Source organism: Chelon labrosus (genome assembly GCF_963514085.1).
Source record: "Chelon labrosus genome assembly, chromosome: 9".
Classification (NCBI taxonomy): Eukaryota; Metazoa; Chordata; class Actinopteri; order Mugiliformes; family Mugilidae; genus Chelon; species Chelon labrosus.
Genome location: NC_140359.1, coordinates 23,554,149 through 23,571,547, shown reverse-complemented (window position 1 = coordinate 23,571,547; position 17,399 = coordinate 23,554,149). Strand labels below are relative to the sequence as shown.

At 42.3% G+C, this 17,399-nt stretch overlaps 2 protein-coding genes across 2 annotated transcripts in view; one reads left to right on the top strand and one right to left on the bottom strand.

Moving 5' to 3' along the window:
- bmp2k (BMP2 inducible kinase) overlaps nt 1–5,995 on the bottom strand; it is a gene marked incomplete at its 3' end in the record, with an annotated part of 35,872 nt that extends 29,877 nt beyond the window's left edge. Inside the window, exon 1 of the mRNA XM_084552078.1 lies at nt 5,044–5,995. Coding sequence (XP_084408204.1) covers nt 5,044–5,188 — 145 coding nt within the window. The 5' untranslated portion in view covers nt 5,189–5,995. The remainder of the gene's footprint in view (nt 1–5,043) is intronic.
- Nucleotides 5,996–10,260: 4,265 nt separating this feature from the next.
- ptar1 (protein prenyltransferase alpha subunit repeat containing 1) lies at nt 10,261–16,476 on the top strand. The gene is made up of 7 exons (XM_084550651.1): nt 10,261–10,762; nt 12,969–13,138; nt 13,314–13,380; nt 13,485–13,589; nt 14,588–14,891; nt 14,976–15,325; nt 15,535–16,476. The coding sequence occupies exons 1-7, from the start codon at nt 10,608–10,610 to the stop codon at nt 15,917–15,919; spliced, it is 1,536 nt and encodes a 511-aa protein (XP_084406777.1). The 5' UTR covers nt 10,261–10,607; the 3' UTR covers nt 15,920–16,476.
- Nucleotides 16,477–17,399: the final 923 nt, after the last annotated feature.

Here is a 17,399-nt window from a genome sequence, read left to right as displayed (position 1 = left end):
GAGCAACGGCGTGTGTGGCGTATGTTAATTGTCCCATCTTCTTAGCGACCATCGGAACCAGATAAATTAAACTTTTGCCGAATCCCGTAGGAAGGACGGCAAAAACATCTTTCCGATTAACAAATGCCTTGATCGCATTTATCTGCTCCTCTTTTAAAATCAATGCGCTGTCGATATCTTCTAGAACAGACTCGACGGCAGAATCTACACATCTCAGTTCTCCAGCGGCAGCCATCTTTGTTGTAAACAAATGCAACCCAAGCGCTCTTTGGTGACGTGGTTGATTACGTTACTGTTGATCATCTGTCCATCATCGTATAAAGCCCGCCCTGAGAATCTGATTGGTACGAACAGCTCCTGTTCGAGCATAATTGCGCCCCAACGGAGCAACGCCAGACCGAACATGTTGTGGGCGGGGCTAAGTTCGGCTGGCACCCAGGCTACCTTAAAACACCAAACGAAGCAATATCCTTCTCCCATCTCAGAAAAATACTGCCATTTCTGATACCATGACTTGCCTTCAACCATATCACTTAGCCATAAGCCAACCACTGTTCATTTCATATCTGTGTGAGACCCAAAGAGAGCTTATATGTACAGTATATTTACTTCATATTTGGTTTAAGCCTTCATTTGATTTATTCTCTGACAATAATCAAACAGTGCCGAAGCAATAAGCAACAATAAGCAACTGTAAACTAATATCCATAAGTATCCACAATTCTGTCCTGCAAATTTCTCCAAGTGTAGAGGCTGAGAGAGTGTTTACCCAGATCACGAGTGGCAAAGGACAAGGTGAAAAGCCACATGTTCACTGTGAACACAGCAGCTGTTTGCATGGAAACAGTGTTTGCATTTCTCTTGTTTACGTGATCGGTGGCTTGTCGTGGTCAGGGAGTCTCTGATACCAAGACTGGATAGCTTACATTGCCACGATCTCTTGAGTTGGTGACATACATCGAGTCCCATAAGCATTGCCGTATGCGTTTTAACATTCTGCTGACAAGAAGCAAACAGGCAATACTTGTGTCACGTCAGCATGTGCATGTTAGAACACATTTTTTTGTTACGTGTCACTTAGAACGCACAAAAAAATAAATTAAGAGAGTCAAGTTTGCAAATCTTTGGTGCTTAGGAAATGGAGTGGATCCTAATAAGATAAGACAGCGACGGAGCCTAACCGTGTTGTTAATCTGCTTGTAAAACTGCAAACGTAGGAAGTGAAACCACTGAGCCAAGGTCTTCCTGTTAATGCTGAAGAAGCTGTGACATTTTATAAAGAATCTACCAACACATGCAAACATGAACTGTTTGTTTTGTACCTACAGCACAGTGGGAGGTAACTACAGCAGCCGTTTAACTGACATGGACGGTCGAAAAAAAAAAAAAATATCCGTCGCTGTAGGGTGTATTATGTAAGCAAAGCTGACAACAAGACATGTTCCTGGGGCAAGTTCTGTTAAATGTGTTGTAGCTGCTCTGCAAATAGCCTGATGAAATATTCTGACTGAAGGCACAGAGCGATTAGTTTGGAAACAGTTTGCCAGGCTTTGTACATTTTACCTTAAAAGTATGTAAAATAGATCAAATAGAGCAGCAATCACATGGAAACATGTCTGAAGTCTAACAAAATATGTAAAAATGTTGGATTAAAATTAAATTTAAGGTTCAGTCAATGAATATTTTACGTATACAAAGTTATTCTAACGATACTGCAAATGACGCCAACTGGGATGACCTCTCCAAACTCCTTTCAACACAAACTAAACTTTACTGTAGGAGCAGTTGTGACTAATGGCATAATGTTTAGTTTGAAGTGCATACAAGTACAACATCTTGCTAAGCTCGTAACTCCAGGCCCTGAAACTGGACCCTGCATGATAAGAGTTAAATGGAGAAAGAGTATTTCTACAAGTCATTGCCGTGTTCCTCTAGAAGAGAGCTTGCTGACAGGGCTCAAAAGAAACCACAGAGGCTTCAACTTGAGTGGAGGGAAATGACTATGTTCCTACTTAGTGTATGATCTGTCCAACTGCAGATATGGGAAAACCACATGGTGTCAAGAGAACTTCAGAGCGTGATAAAAGTCCCCCTTTGAACATACTGGGAGGGGACAGATACCTGATCATACCACAAAATGATCTGTTCCTCTATTCCAGCAAACAAATTGCTTGGCTTTAAGAGAATCGCGTGCTTTTCATTAAAAGTGGCACAGCTGCTGGATAACAGCTGAATAAGGGAATGGGGAGATGAGGCGCTCAAAAACATCACATGACCCATTCAGTTCTCAGAGAAGAATCGCACAAGTGACCCAGTGCCACACTGTCCTGCAGCAGCTTTGTCAGTCTGATAAGAGTTGCGTACGCCGAAGAACCTAACTGGATGTCTTTTATGAGAAAAAAATAAGAGACAAATCGACACGATATGCTTTATCCGGCAAGAATAAGAATATGGAAAGAAGTAGATCAATATGCGCATCGGTTTATACTGTGGTGTTGCTTCATCTGATCTTGAGATAATTTTTTGAGAAGGGCAGTATTACTGCAGTAACCGCAAAAGCTTCACTTTGCACATAAAAAATATAAATTTATGGCAGACTCAGTTTCATTTTCACTTTAAAGACACTGCAACATAACTCTGTAATGTGTATGCCCTTGCTGAAGGTCCAAATGTCAAAAAGAAGACCTAAACAAGCAAGACTGGTATATAAAACCCACTTCCAAGGATGCCTGATTCTCATTTACTCGGTGGCTTCTGTGCAGCAACGGCAGGTACATTTAACCTGTCATTTTAACTATAATTTCTTACCACCCTAGTAAATCTGTGAGTAGAGTGATACCAGCATTGGTGGGTGAAATGCCAAGCACTTCCAACCACAAACCTCCAAAGCACGGCAAAATTTTTGCAGCCATTGGTTGGTGGTTAGAGGCAGCACACGTGTTCAGATCCCTGTGCACTCATGACACTGTCAAGTGCAATATTTATATAAAAGAAAAAACATCCATTCCTCGTCTCAAGAGTTGATTCACATCCCAAATGCTAGTGGAGAAGCGGCAGGGTGGAAACACACGAGCGCTTAGCTGTGGTTGTTTTATTAGAGTGCTTTGGTATTTTCAAATGCCACGCATTTTATTTCTGCTTGAGCACATTCTTACTGAAATACAGTGCTTATCTATTAATTAGAGTACACATGTGTGGTACACTTATGACCGCTACCTTATAGCATTTTTGGAAGTGTATGCATCACACACGCCTGTCTTTCTATATGTTATAAGATTTGTTCAGAATAAGCCTTCAAATGACTGTTGACACAGATTTAAGACCTGTACAGTTGACCAAATATTTACTTCCACAATGTCGTCAGTTAAGTTGCACTACTTCTTCCACATTAAATCAAATCTTTCAAACTCTTGCTACAGTATTTCCTTTATTTTTTTATATGCAACAGACACGACTAGTGAAATGAATTATACCGCTGTTTGATTGACTGCGCAGCTCCGACACGCAGCTCTTACCTTGGACCAGATTGACAAGCGCAGGTCACAATGTAACCTTGTGCTTCTGGTTGCATACCCAGCCACAACCACATGATTATATGATGACACAGACTCATGACTGCTTGCAGGAAGGGTTGTGTTGCGTTTTGTTTTGTCATTTGGGAAGAGTGAGATCAGGTTTATAGTCCAACGTCCAAGCATGTTTACGGTGTTGTATTACTTGAGGAGACGTACTTGTCACGTCTTAAGTGTTTTGATATTTATAGCGGCTTACAAAGACTGATTATGTGATTGGTAATGATATAAACAAGCAGCCAAAATATGTTAATGTCTGTTAACGTTGTTTTACCTGATCTTTCAGTTAAAATGAAGTGGGAGTAGTGAGCACGACCTGCCACATTTAAATTATTTGGGCTGACGCTGACAGATATATATGCTAAAAATATTTGTCCAGAGCTATGATTGCTCACAAGACAATTCAGTGCTGAATAGGGGGAAGTGTAAACTTTAGAGCTCGTTACTGACTGAAACATATATGTGATAATAAACGCACGAGAGTTTTACGGTAACTACTTCCTGCTACGCAAAACTCGATTTAGTCGTCTAATTGGCTGAGGTTAGTTGGAGCAGCTCTGCACATCAATATACACTCACCAAAACAACGGATACACATTGAACACAACTGCGTTTAACATAAAAGTCATACACAAATAATCAGTATACGTTGAAACTGCATCAGAAAGGTCATTTTGGAGGATGCAGTTTGTGGTGCTGCTGTTACACCGGACTGAATTAAAGTCGAGTGTTTGTTATTTAGCTTAGGCCACAATACAAAACAATAAAATTGAAAAGTAGCACAAACCCCAGCCTCTAAAATAAAAACACCAGCTGTCTCAGTTATCTGAAACACATACTGAATACCATTACCTTCATAAAGCTAAGACTTAATGCCTGATGAACAGGCACGTGAGTTGTACGTTTCCTATTAAAAAAAAAAAAAACAGTGATAAGCACTGCACTACATGCCCTTTTGCAAAAACATCTTTGTTTCCACACTTCCTCATTTCTCATTTTCTGCCCGTCCGTCCGAGCATAGGAGATATTTCAACATCTCTGAACACAAAGCTTTGTTAAGCCAGGGAGGAAGTTTCCAACGAACTCAAGTCCTCCTTCGTGTCTTCATTCATCCAGGAAGCCCTGTTGTCGTGCATTCTAATTCAATTAGTGCAAGTTGACATGAAAGCAGAGCTTTACAGTCTTTTGGAGTAATTAACCTATCAGTTAACCTAAACTGGACTTGGAAAAGTCAAAGCACTAAAGAAAATTGTAAATAAAAAATGGCCAGATGTACTCTGCAATCACACTGTAGTTAATTTCTTAGGACATAAAGCAGATGTTAAGGGGGAAACTGGGCTTTTACTGTGAAGTGTAAACCAATTAGTAACTCGTAAAGGGAACAAAGTAGGAGGAATCTGTTTCAGTGCTGTCTGTGTGAGAGATTGCGGGTGTGTCCCAGAAAAAAAAAAAACTAATCTAGTGTACATACCCTCTGCAATAAGCTCCTCCACGGTGACTTGATATCGGCCCACTGCAAACACTTTCCCGAAGTAGCTGCTGACTCCAGAGCTGGACCCGGACACCCCTCCGAGTCCGCCGCTCTCGGACTTGGGCATTCTGGAAAACTTCTTCATCTTTTACTTTCTCTGTCAGACCGACCACCAAAAACGCAAACCCCAATCGGTGGTGAATCAACACACACACGCGCACACACACACACACACACAGTTCAAATGAAGTCGGTTGTGTCCAACGTCTCCTCTATCTACTTATCTGAAACCTTTTCTTCTCCTGCATGCTCCGCGTCCGGTTCTTCTGGAGGGACTACTCGCCGTCGTGTGTACGACATTAAAGTTAATATCCAGGCATCGTGGCGATATGATTCCACCACATCGGTGTCCCAAATCTCGTAGCATCCACTCGCGTAAAACGACAACAACAACAAAAAAAAGCGGAATATGTTCGTTAGCTAACGTGACACATCACGCTAGCTGACTGCAGCCGTTGCTAGCATGCATGGACTCAGCGGTGTCAGGACGCCCCCCCCCCCAACAACAATGAAAAAGAGGGACAAGCACAACAATGCAGTTAGCGCCGTCGTCGAAAACACCTCTTCGGGTGGCAATGACTCACTCCCGGGAGTATATCCAAACCGACGGTCCTCCCAGAGCAGCCTTCGCGTCACACGCCGCGACTCGCTTCACTTTAGCGGCTAGTTAGCTTCGCTGGCCGCCGTAGTTAGCAGCTAATGAGCTTCGCTAGCAAACCACAGCGGTTCCTCTACGAGACGAGATACCCGTCTAAGTGCAGGTGGGCTAACAAAGTAGAGGCTGCGGGGACACGAGTGGGCGTCCGCGACATGTCAGAAACCCCGAAGCGAAGTCGTCCACACCTCCAGTTTTGTCAGCATCATTGTCGTTGGGCGCTGCTAACGGTAAACTTCTCGCGACTCCCAAATGACAGGGCTTCTAAATAAGTGGCTGCCTGGTTTGTTATTTACCCTATGGAAGTGACAACCTAACCTGACGTGGCCCCGCCCACTCCCATTGTTATGATTGGTGTAAATGAAGAATGTATGGAAGCTCAATGATGGCAGAATGAGATTAAAAAATAAATGAATGAAATCACGCAGGGCAAAAAATAAATAAATAAAAATCTAATAAATAAAAATACTCCTGCTACATTAAAATATTTCTATTTGTCATGTTTTTTTTCCTTAATGTATATTTACAAAATAAATAATATTTTTTAAATGGATAACGTATGGAAACCCAAATGCTACAGGAAGAGGAAAAAAATGATGAAATTACACATGATGAAAAATACAAATTCTCCTGGTAAGTAAAATTTTTGAGGTACAAAATCTTATTTTTATTTGTCATATTATTTTCCCCTTAATGTATATTTACAAAAGAAAAAATATTTTTTTTTTAAATGGAGAATGTATGGAAACACAAATACTACAGGAAGAGAAAAAAAATGAATGAAATTGCACATGATGGAAAATACAAATACTTCTGGTAAGTCAAATTTGAGGTACAACATCTTATTTTTATTCGTGTTATTATTATCTCTTAATGTATATTACAGAAGAAATAATAATATTTAGTTATTTAATTAAGAAAGAGCTACACTTGATGAGAACATAAGAGTTCCTTTAAAAATAATGTCTGTGAAGGCACTCTGTCATCCAGGTCATGGTATATATGAAAGGGTTATTATGGTATATCAAAAGAAAGGCAAGTCATCCAAGTAGTTTCTTCAGTTCTAAAGGCCTGGCGGGGAGTTGGAGTTTAAGTCGGCACATCTGAGGGTGTTACCCATCAGAAACTCACATGGCTAGAGTCTGTTAACAACTACATATTTACTTGTTCTTGGACGAGACAGCTTGTCCCTGTCCTTTTTCTCCAATGAATGGTGCTGTAGCAACCCCTCGTCAATCAGATGCTCCAGTCTTGAGGTGGCGTTGAGGGACGACTAAAGGCAAGTCATCCAAGTAGTTTCTTCAGTTCTAAAGGGCTGGCGGGGAGTTGGAGTTTAAGTACGCACATCTGAGGGTGTTACCCATCAGAAACTCACATGGCTAGAGCCTGTTAACAACTACATATTTACCTGTTCTTGGAGGAGACAGCTTGTCCCTGTCCTTTTTGTCCAATGAATGGTGCTGTAGCAACCCCTTGTCAATTAGATGCTCCAGTCTTGACAAGTGTCGAGACTGTGTTGTCGACTGGTAGCAGATTATATCTCAGTCCACTTCCCCTGTTCAGAAAAGCATTTCCAAAATTGACATACATGACTTCATTCAGTCCTCTTTCAAACCATCTGTCTTCTCTCTCTTAAAAAAATAAAAAAATAACTTTGCATCACATAATTAAGTCTCACCACCGGTGACATCACCCACAAGTTTCTCTTTTAAGACCAGTTTTGAAGCTCAGTGTGGAGGCTGAGGCTGCACACTAAGTGGAAGGAAAGCGCACTGGTGAGCATTCAGAGCCACTATCCTGCATGAAACAACAAACATCCAAGAGTACACAAGGAAGATGGCCCCCACCAGTGAAATGCTTAGTGAATGCAACAGGCAGCAGAAACCTGAGGAGGAAGGGAAAAAAGAGAACAAACCCCTGCATGGTATGTACCCCTATGTTTGGACTTTTATCTGTTGTAGTGTACATTTTGAGTTGAGTTTTAGCTCTTATCAGTTATTCAGTTTGTGCCTACATCCGGTTGTACGCTTCCATGATTCTTGTCCCTGTGACATTCTGTTAGCTTTGCAGCATGATCATTTGATCCTCTCTCATTGCCTCCATGCTTGTCTTGTTACCTCATCTTCATGGTGTGTTTAGTCCATGTGCTTCGATTGGTTTCACCCGTCTCTTGTTTTCCCGTCAGCCCTTGGTGTATGTGTAGTCCTGCCTCTCCACCTGTCTTTTGTCAGTTTATCTGTTTGTTCCTGCATGTTCTTGGCTATGGATCTTCTTGCTTCCCCTTGTGTTTTTTGACCTTTTGATTTTTTGATTTTTTTATTCCTGTTTTCTTTTGTGGACCCTTTTTGTTTGACTAGCACTGTTTATTATTCTGACTCATACCTTGTTTGTGTCCTTTATGTGGTTCCTTTCTCTTTCTTGAGAATATTATTACAGTATGAACTGACTAACTATGGACCATCAGGCACTGGGAACCACCTGGCTGAGCATGTGCTGAATGGAGGGTAATACAGAAAGTGGTAGCAAGCTGATGGAGACCTTGATTCATCCATACTTGGAGAGTGACTCCAGCAGATTCCGGGAACAACATCCGAGCTCTTTATCCAGAACTGCTTAACCCAAGGTTCAAAAGAGACTGCGCAGAACCCTCAGGCCTCTGAGAACTTGAGCTTGATAAAAAAAAAAAAAATAAAAAAAAAAGACTGCCCTCCATTGACTTAATAAGTCATTTTTTAATATTACTTGCGTTAAACTAGTAAATGGTTTGTTAGAATGATATAACATTTTTAGGCAACATTAGGCCTCCGTAAGAAGCAGAAAATGCTCATCAATGACTGGGCGGGATGAGTGACAGACTTTGGTTGAGGAAGAAGACCATAGAACAGGCTGGAAAGAATGCATTGCAAGGACCAATAAATAAACCACGGACTACATTGAAATGTCGTTCCGTTCCATTTTATCATCCTGTTAAAAATACTAATCCAAACTCTGATCTGTCTTTTGCTACTACTCTTGCCCACAAAGTCTTATCGCTCTGTAAGGCATGCTACTTCCTCAGTGTGCATAAATTTAATCTCTCAACACTTCTTTACATTTTAATCATCATCTGTGGAAAGGAAGAACAACCTATTTTTTCACTAGTTTACTGCCACTGAGGAAGTGGTGTGACAGCTGCTTCTGTGAACTACAGGCCTCTTGAACAAAGGCATGTGTGTAGGCTGGAGAATTCGCCACGTAATTCTGCTGCCTTTCAGTTCTCATGGTTCCGAGCGCACCATCCCCTAGAGTCATTATGTCATTTATACATCTGCTGCCAGAGGCAGTTAATGGCTGTGACTAAGTGATCGAAAGTATAATCTTCATGTCAGCGTTTACAGACGGGGGCACATGAGGGAGATGTGGATTACATAAGAGGCGAGGAGAAGAGGGGGATCACATGACTGTATAAACCTCCATGTCTGGACACATCCTGTTTCTGCAGGGGGGAATCTTTGCTCTCTGACACACATATTGTTATCTGGTTGCTTGTGTAGTGTATGCTGCCACCTGTTGGTTGTTTCAGTGCACAGAAACATGCAGAGTGGTCATTCAGCAAGTTTAGGTACTGACTTAAAGCAGCAAACTGAAGCAGTTTTCATGCTAATCATCTCAAAGGTTTTCAGAGGTGTCAGTGATGAGCTGAGCTAAACAACATGAAATATGCTGAGGTCAAGTTTACTGGACCATGGAGGAAGTTTTGTTATTTTAAGATGAAAGTAGATAATCTTTCAAACCACAACTCTGTAGATGATCCAGAGTGGTCACAAGGGCCAAGAAATGTGTTTTTAAAAAAACCCTTTACATGGAAATGCAAAACAAACTCAGCAACTTCGTCATGAACTGAATCTACGATGATGAAAGATTTTTTTTGCAACTATCTCCTGTTGTTATTTGTGATCATTTATTGTCCACACTACCTCTGAATAACATGTAAATATATAATCAATGTAACTCCTGTTTACACTTACCCTGTTTGCACTTTATCCATTTTATTCACTTTATTCATTCAGTCATGTTTACATCCTCCATAGATGGTTTGGCAAGTTTCAAACATGTATGGCAGGGGTGTCAAACTCATTTTAGTTCAGGGGCCACATACAGCCCAGTTTGATGTCAAGGGGGCCGGACCAATAACACGCTAGCATATTTACCTATAACAACAACTCCAAATGTTTCCCTTTGTTTTACAACTGGACATTTCTTAAGAAAAAGAAGTGCAATTTCTGTTTAGTTCTAGGGCTCAGTTGTTATGTCCACAACTCTTACTAAATCTGTGTGAACCCTTGGAAGAGCAATTACTTTTATTGGAAAAATTGCAGTTAATGTCTTCAATGTAATTTTTGCACTTCGCAAATTCATCCCACGGGCCAGATTAGACCATCTGGCGGGCCGGTTTTGGCCCCCGGGCCGTATGTTTGACACGTATGATGTATGGCATAATTTTTCTATATATATTGTGTACTGTTCTATTTTTTTGTTGTTGTTGTTTCTTTAAAAGTGTGTAACCCCAGGGGACAAATAAAGTTTTCTCAATTAATCTGAATTACAAATATGTATGCCCCAGTATGCCCGGCATTGCGTCAGTGAGGCGCGGCATGCCATGAGCCACTTTTCGATCTCGGCCGTGCAGGGGGATCAAAACAGACATAGCCCGGTGTCGATGGTAGATTAATAGTAGTAACAGTAACAGCAACTGTAATAGTAATAATAGTAACAATAATAAAGTTGTTATCATCGCCGCTGGTGCGTCGATATGTCCAATGAGACCATTGACTGTAATGAATGAAGCTAATATTGTTCTTTATGGTCTATGCGGGCTTCCGTAGTATTGATATTTTACCCGGAAGTAGTTTGTTGGCCGTGTGACGTCAGTCGGTGTGTAAAAATGTCGGAGGAGGAGGTGGACGTCTTAGTCCAGAGAGTTGTCAAAGACATCACTAACGCATTCAAGAGGAACCCAAACATGTAAGTGGAACTGACCGTGGACATGCGACACGGTCTCCCGCGGCTTCTCTGACGTCCAGCGGGTCCTCAGCCCGGGAGACAGCCTGAACCGTTTCAGCTGCTGGGCTTGGGCTATTACCTGGAATTAGAGCGGTCCAGAGAGAAAGTTTGCAGCTTCGCAAGCTAACTTAGCTGTTTGTTTTGTTAAATATCGAGATGAATTGGTGTCCAACGTACACATGTGGGGTCAGTAATCCTCCTTTAAATAACCTGAATATAGTAAGGGGTGTGTAATTTGGTGTAGTCGGCTCGCTATCCTTTAGAAGCGGCAACTAAGGGGAGCTGTCAAACCTGACACATCCTTGCACTGGTCAGCAACGTTAGGTTGCTATGTCTAAGTCAGTTCCAAATAAATTGTTAATTTTCGTTTTGCAATTTTGTTAGCTACTATTTCTCCGTGTTATAGGGTAGTCTTGTCAAAATAAACGCGATATAACAATATTAAAACGCGTGTTGATGAGTGTACATTTTCGCTTTATCTTGTCTCAGTCTATTGCTTGTTCCACTCCTTTCTACCAGAGATGAAAATGAAAGTCTGAGGCAGTTGAACTGTTCTCATTTAAATAGTTTTTTGAGTTGTCTGCTACCTGACTCCAAATATAGATGGAGTTATGGTGCACCTTTATGAGTGCAGTAAGAGTTTATCACGATAAGGTAAGATAAGATGTATTCAGCTCAGTAGTATCAGTTGTTTCAAAATCTGTTTGCTCTTATTGTTAGTAGTCCGCTTAATATTAATGATGCTTGGACGTCTTGGTATGAACTTAACAGCTGGTTGGTGCATTATCTTTAAACTGGATGTTCTTTGTGGTTTCTACCATCCATTATTTGCAGTAGTTTGTTAGAGATAATAACTGGCAGAGCACCACTCTACTCAACTATGTTGTGGAGGGATTTTAAAACTAGGGATCGAGTTTTCTTGTGCCCCGTTCTGATTTAGTATACAGTATCAACCGATCCGAGTCGAAATCTGATCTTAAATAAACGAAATTTCTTCCCCCAGAGATTCATTAAGGCTTTTCGTATCACATGTGCACCGTGGAAGTGTATTAAGTCCAATAAATAGGTCTGTTCAAGCTGTGAGGAGATGGTAGCTGGTACCTTGGCTGCAGAAGCTCCAACAGATGGAGAAAACCTGTGTTTTCTACTCCGGAAATCTTCTAGTCCTCCATTGCCATAAACTGCCTTTCAAATTCATATTTGAAACACTCAGCTCAGCGTTCACAAAACACTTCAGTTATTAATGGGCTATAGATGGAAGTGCTGTGTTCGTTTGATGTGCTGGTGTGTTCCCTAAATGTGTAGTTACAAGTCAGAAGATTCTGCAGCACCATCACCGAACTATCTTTCTTCTGCTTCTGAATCTTCACATCTCTGGCTTGTGCTTCTTACACAATAATATAATTCCCTTTACAAGACTGCACAGCTGCTTGTGACGTGTAAATACACTTTAACGTCAATTATTTAGTCACAGCGTGCTACCGTGCGTAGTTTGACGGTAGCTTTCAGCATCAGTGAACAGTAGCTTTTAGCAGCATCAATTAATTATAAATAAAGATAAGAAGCTGGTATCTGCAGCATATAAAATCACTTTCACCAAATTATTTGATGGTGACATGATCGGGGCCGACCCCATAGCATCTTATATGTGCTATATCAGGTGGGAGCCGATCTCTGTTAGGTTGACAGCTATTCTGTCCCTTCTGCTTCTGAACGCAAAGGATTAATACTGGAAGGCTTTTGATGTTCAACTTCTCCTCCTATGAATGTACTGATGATTGTACAACCAATGGTCAGACAAGAGCATATACAGTCATATTGAAATATTTGACAGCTGCCTGTTATTTATCCAAAAGATCCTGTAAAATTTGAAGTAGGATTTGTAATTATCCCCGTTTCATTTTGCCTTTCTGTGAACCCTTCTTATTTCTTTGGTGTTATTATTGTAAAATGCTTTCCTGGCTTTAACTGAGACAGCTGGAATTGTTGTTGATGCTGAAAATAAATGTAAAATGTCATTGAACTGAATTGAATTAAGCAGATGTGACAGTGTCAGAGGTGTGGGGTCTCTCAAGTCAAGCTATTCCTACAAAATATTGTTACCGCCAGTACAGTTTTTCTCATGTCCAGCACTCTTCAACTTCGTTCTTGCTGTCTGCCCCCTCAGTGATGAGATTGGTGTGATTCCGTGTCCAGAGGCCCGCTACAACCGGAGTCCCATCGTGTTGGTGGAGAACAAGCTGGGCGTCGAAAGCTGGTGTGTCAAATTTCTGCTGCCATATGTCCACAACAAGCTGCTGCTCTACCGCCAGCGCAAACTCTGGCTAGACAGGGAAGGTAAGTCACTCTCTACCTCCACAAGCTGCAAGTTTTTGTGTTTATTTAATTTAAATGCTAATATTTTTTCATTAAGCAATACAGCCTGTCCTGGTGATATATTATATTTTACAGTTACTCTGCTTTTTCTGCCACAGCCACAAATTTTAACAGCTTGTGCTTATGTGTCCCCCAGCTTTAGTGGACATCACCGGCACCTTGTTGCTGCTCAACCCAGACTTCACCACTGCATGGAATGTCAGGTATGGGCCTGATAGATAGATAGATAGATAGATAGACAGACAGATAGATAATCCTTTATCTATCCCACAGTGACTGTAATGCATATGACTCATTGTTGTTGCAGGAAGGAGTTGCTACAGTGTGGAGTTCTCAACCCAGAGAAGGATCTCTACCTGGGCAAGCTAGCCCTCACCAAATTCCCCAAAAGCCCAGAAACATGGATACACCGGTGAGACTCACCATTACAGCTTGTCTCTGAGCGCCACTGTTACACTCAGCTCATCTTTCAACATTGTCTCTGCAGCATTATTACAGTACGAGGAGAATTATGTGCAACAGAGGTGTTGGAACTGCTGTAATAATAGTTTCTACTGTTTGTACTCATGCTACTGTTTCTGCTGAGCGAAAACTATGAGCTCGCTTTAACGGCTGAGGGACCAAAACCACAGGCGACGGGTGGTGTTAGGAGGCTGAAACTTTCTCAGCGCCTCAGCAAGTTATGGGATATGACTCATATGAATCCGGCCTAGTTTTGAAATATAATCACTGTCCAAATGTAACAAGACAACTGTCACATGTGAGTCAACTAAACCCTCGAAAGCCGACATTACTAACTTTTAAACATGTAGTTTAATGCTCCACCACTTAAACCAAACTTGTTTCCACAGTTAGCATTTATGTTAACATGCCAAGAATGTTAAGTTGACTCGCTATCGAACATTATGTGTTTGCCTTTTTGGTTCGTAATCTGATATAGATAGCAACCCAGACATCAACAGACCCAATCCAGATTAAAGACCTTGTTATAAATAAATTTAAAAAAGAGTTTGATGGTGTCTAGATGGCTAATTAACAGTCTAACAGAGGCAGTTGCTGTTATTTGCTGAGAGAAAATGGCTTCAGGTGATACTGTGGAATAATAACCAGTGTTTATTACGTATAAAGGCAGAAAACAGCAAATCTAGCAAACCACAGACTGGCCCTGTTCACACTTATCGGTATTATCATCCGTCCAATCACAAGGTGGCAGCTAAATCTTCTCCACATGCATCTCAAGTTTTTGGAGTTGGCAACATTTGTACATATTAGTGCAGTTCTCAGTGTCATTGGAGTTCTGAGGACTTGACACTGACGCATGTCAAAACAGCAAATGACCAGAGCATGGTTGTGATTTCACTGGAGTGGTTAATAAAGTTTCCTAACTTAGCGATCAATGTGTCCCTGCAGACGCTGGGTGCTGCAGCAGATTCTGCATCAGTTCTTTGCTGTGGGCCACAACAAGAACATGCAGCAGCAGGAGGAGCAGCAGCAGCAGCAGCAGCAGCAGCAGCAGCAGCAGCAGCAGCAGCAGCAGATTGAAGCAGAGCCGGCTGCTGCAGAGAGGAGCCAGGAGCTCTGCGATCATCTGGCCAGGACGCTCCACCAGGAGATCAAGGTGTGCTCTGACGCTGCCTGCCGCTATCCCAGCAACTACAATGCCTGGTCCCACCGCATCTGGGTGTTGCAGCACATGGCGAAGGGCAATGTCAAGGTAAGGTTTTAATATGATTTCATTTCAATTCTCCTGAAGGAGAGAGATGGATAATAAACACTTGTGCTGCCGTGTTTCCCGCAGGTTTTCCATGATGAGCTGTCATCTATGCACCTATGGGTGTCCATGCACGTGTCTGACCACAGCGGCTTCCACTACCGCCAGTTCCTACTCAAGGAGCTGGTCACTGAGCTCTGCCAGACTCCAGCTTCCACTACCAACACTACTTGTTCGTCCCCGCACTGGTCCAGCAGCAATTCCCATCAGCACATCTGCACTCAAACTAACGGGGAGCTGTCAGGACCGGAGGCGGGCCACGAGGAGGAGAGGCAACTCAGCTTTGCCACAGTCCTCCAGCTCTTCCACCGGGAGATGGACCTGTGCACAGACCTGATTCAGTCCTTCCCTGGACATGAAACACTCTGGAGTCACAGGTGAGACCAAGGAGGCCATGGTAGCATTTATTTTGAAGTGATTTATAAGGCTTTTCTTTCTCTATAATCAGTTTACTCCTTTAAATCCCAGTAGGCTGATAGAAAGAGGAAATGTTGAGAGTTACTACTATATTTACAGCCAGATTATGCATTTGTACAGTACATTTAAATCTGATGCAGAATTTATTTTTCCACCCCACCCTCCCCAGGCGGTACGTCTTCTACTTGTGGAACCAGTGGAGGAGGGAGCACCAGCACCATTGTAGCAGCAGGAGAGAAAGCGAGTCAGTCGGCCCGCACGACACTAACCCAGGCGTCCCAGACGTCGGCCCCCAAAGCTGCGCGGGCTGGGGCGAGAGTTTGAACGGACAGAGACACGCTAGAGAATCTATGGAGGTGGACGGGGTGTCCTTGCCAGACCCGCAGGACAGCAAGCGGCTGAAAAGGGGCGTCCCGCTGCCGAGCCCCCCCACCCTTTCCTCTGAGCACGGCTTCGTGAGCGGTGTTCTGGACAGCTGCTGTAACCCCGAGCAGAGACGGTTCGCCGTGGCGTACGAGAAGTGGTTGGACACCGTCGTTGGCCTGCGGTCATGAGAGAGAGAGAGAGAGAGAGAAAGAAAGAGCAGGAACTCTGAGCCCAATCCTTTCTCATCAATGCAGTTGCCTTTAGACACAGATTGAGGATTGGCTTACCTATCTGTAGTGCTGACTTATATTACTAGTACTTTAAATGCAGTGATGACTTTAGAAGCCAGTCCTGGCACAGCCTAGTTACAGTCCTATACTCCTGTCTATAGGTATTAAGGATGGGGATGTTCTTCCTCAGAAACATCTGGATATTCTTGACCTTCATCTGAGCCAGTACCCCCTTCGGGACGGGAAATCTGCCCACATAGAGACTACTGGCTCACTATGTGTCTGTTAGTACATCCTCGTCTTATTTCAGGTGTCACAATGCCTCAGGTCAAATTTCCAGAGTTTTTTTTTTTTTTTATTATTATTATTATATTATTATTATTATTATTATTATTATTATTGTCGGCTTGGTATCCGTCTGCATGTTTTACTTCATTTCTGTTAAGGTATTTCAGCTAAAAGTAATTAATGAAGCTGCCACAAGAGGAGGATGAGGAGGAGGAGGAGGATGAGGAGGAGGAGGAGGAGGAGCAATGTCGGATGTGAAAGCGAAACACAATTTACACCGTCTGACTCACTTCAGGTAGTTAGACCTGATTGTATTGAATACTAAATTCGCCAATATTGTATAAATGAATAGGACGTTACGACATAAAGAATAACATTTATAAATTACTGACTAGAAATATCACTTAATTTAATAAATTCTGAAGATGTTACGAGATGTTGTTTCATCTTTCTTGTGACAGTTTTATTGGACGTGCAACACCAGGACATTTGCTTTCACCTGTTGCTTCTGCAGATTTATAAGCACAGTCAGACTCATGTGTTCAAGGGCGGTAACACTTACTAACCATGTCACTTTTTTCTGTGTCATTTCTTAATTCTTGACTACTACTGCAGGTTGGTTTTCCTCCCTAAATAGCACCAACTCTATAAATGTTTGGGTCGTGACACAACTGGTAAAGAGTCTTCTTGACTTGACTGCACGCTGTGAAGAGGGTTTGACTGACCAAGCAACTCATTCGTCGACCCTCCACTTTGTGGTCAGGTTGTCAGATTTTCATGCTTTTGGGTTTGCTGTGCTCCCCAGTGATTCCTCCTTTTATTCTGTCCGTTAGTACATTCGTCTACATGTTTTGTTTTGTTTTTTACTTCTGGTCTTCTCAACTAATTCCTTGATGAAATTTTCTTGTGGCTGGGAGCTCGTTTCTGAGCCGAGCCGATGAATTGTTTTAACGGAAGCAACAGATAATCTACAAACCGAAGAGGAAGCAGTCGCTTATACTCGACTACCAGGTGGATGGGTGGAGGCGGGAGGCAGAACGGAGGAGGAGTCATGAAGGCAGCAGGGAGCACCGCATCCTGGGCTGTAACAGTTAAACATAGTAAACATCTCCTAATGCTGCCTGAGCTAATGGTGCTCTCATAGATACAC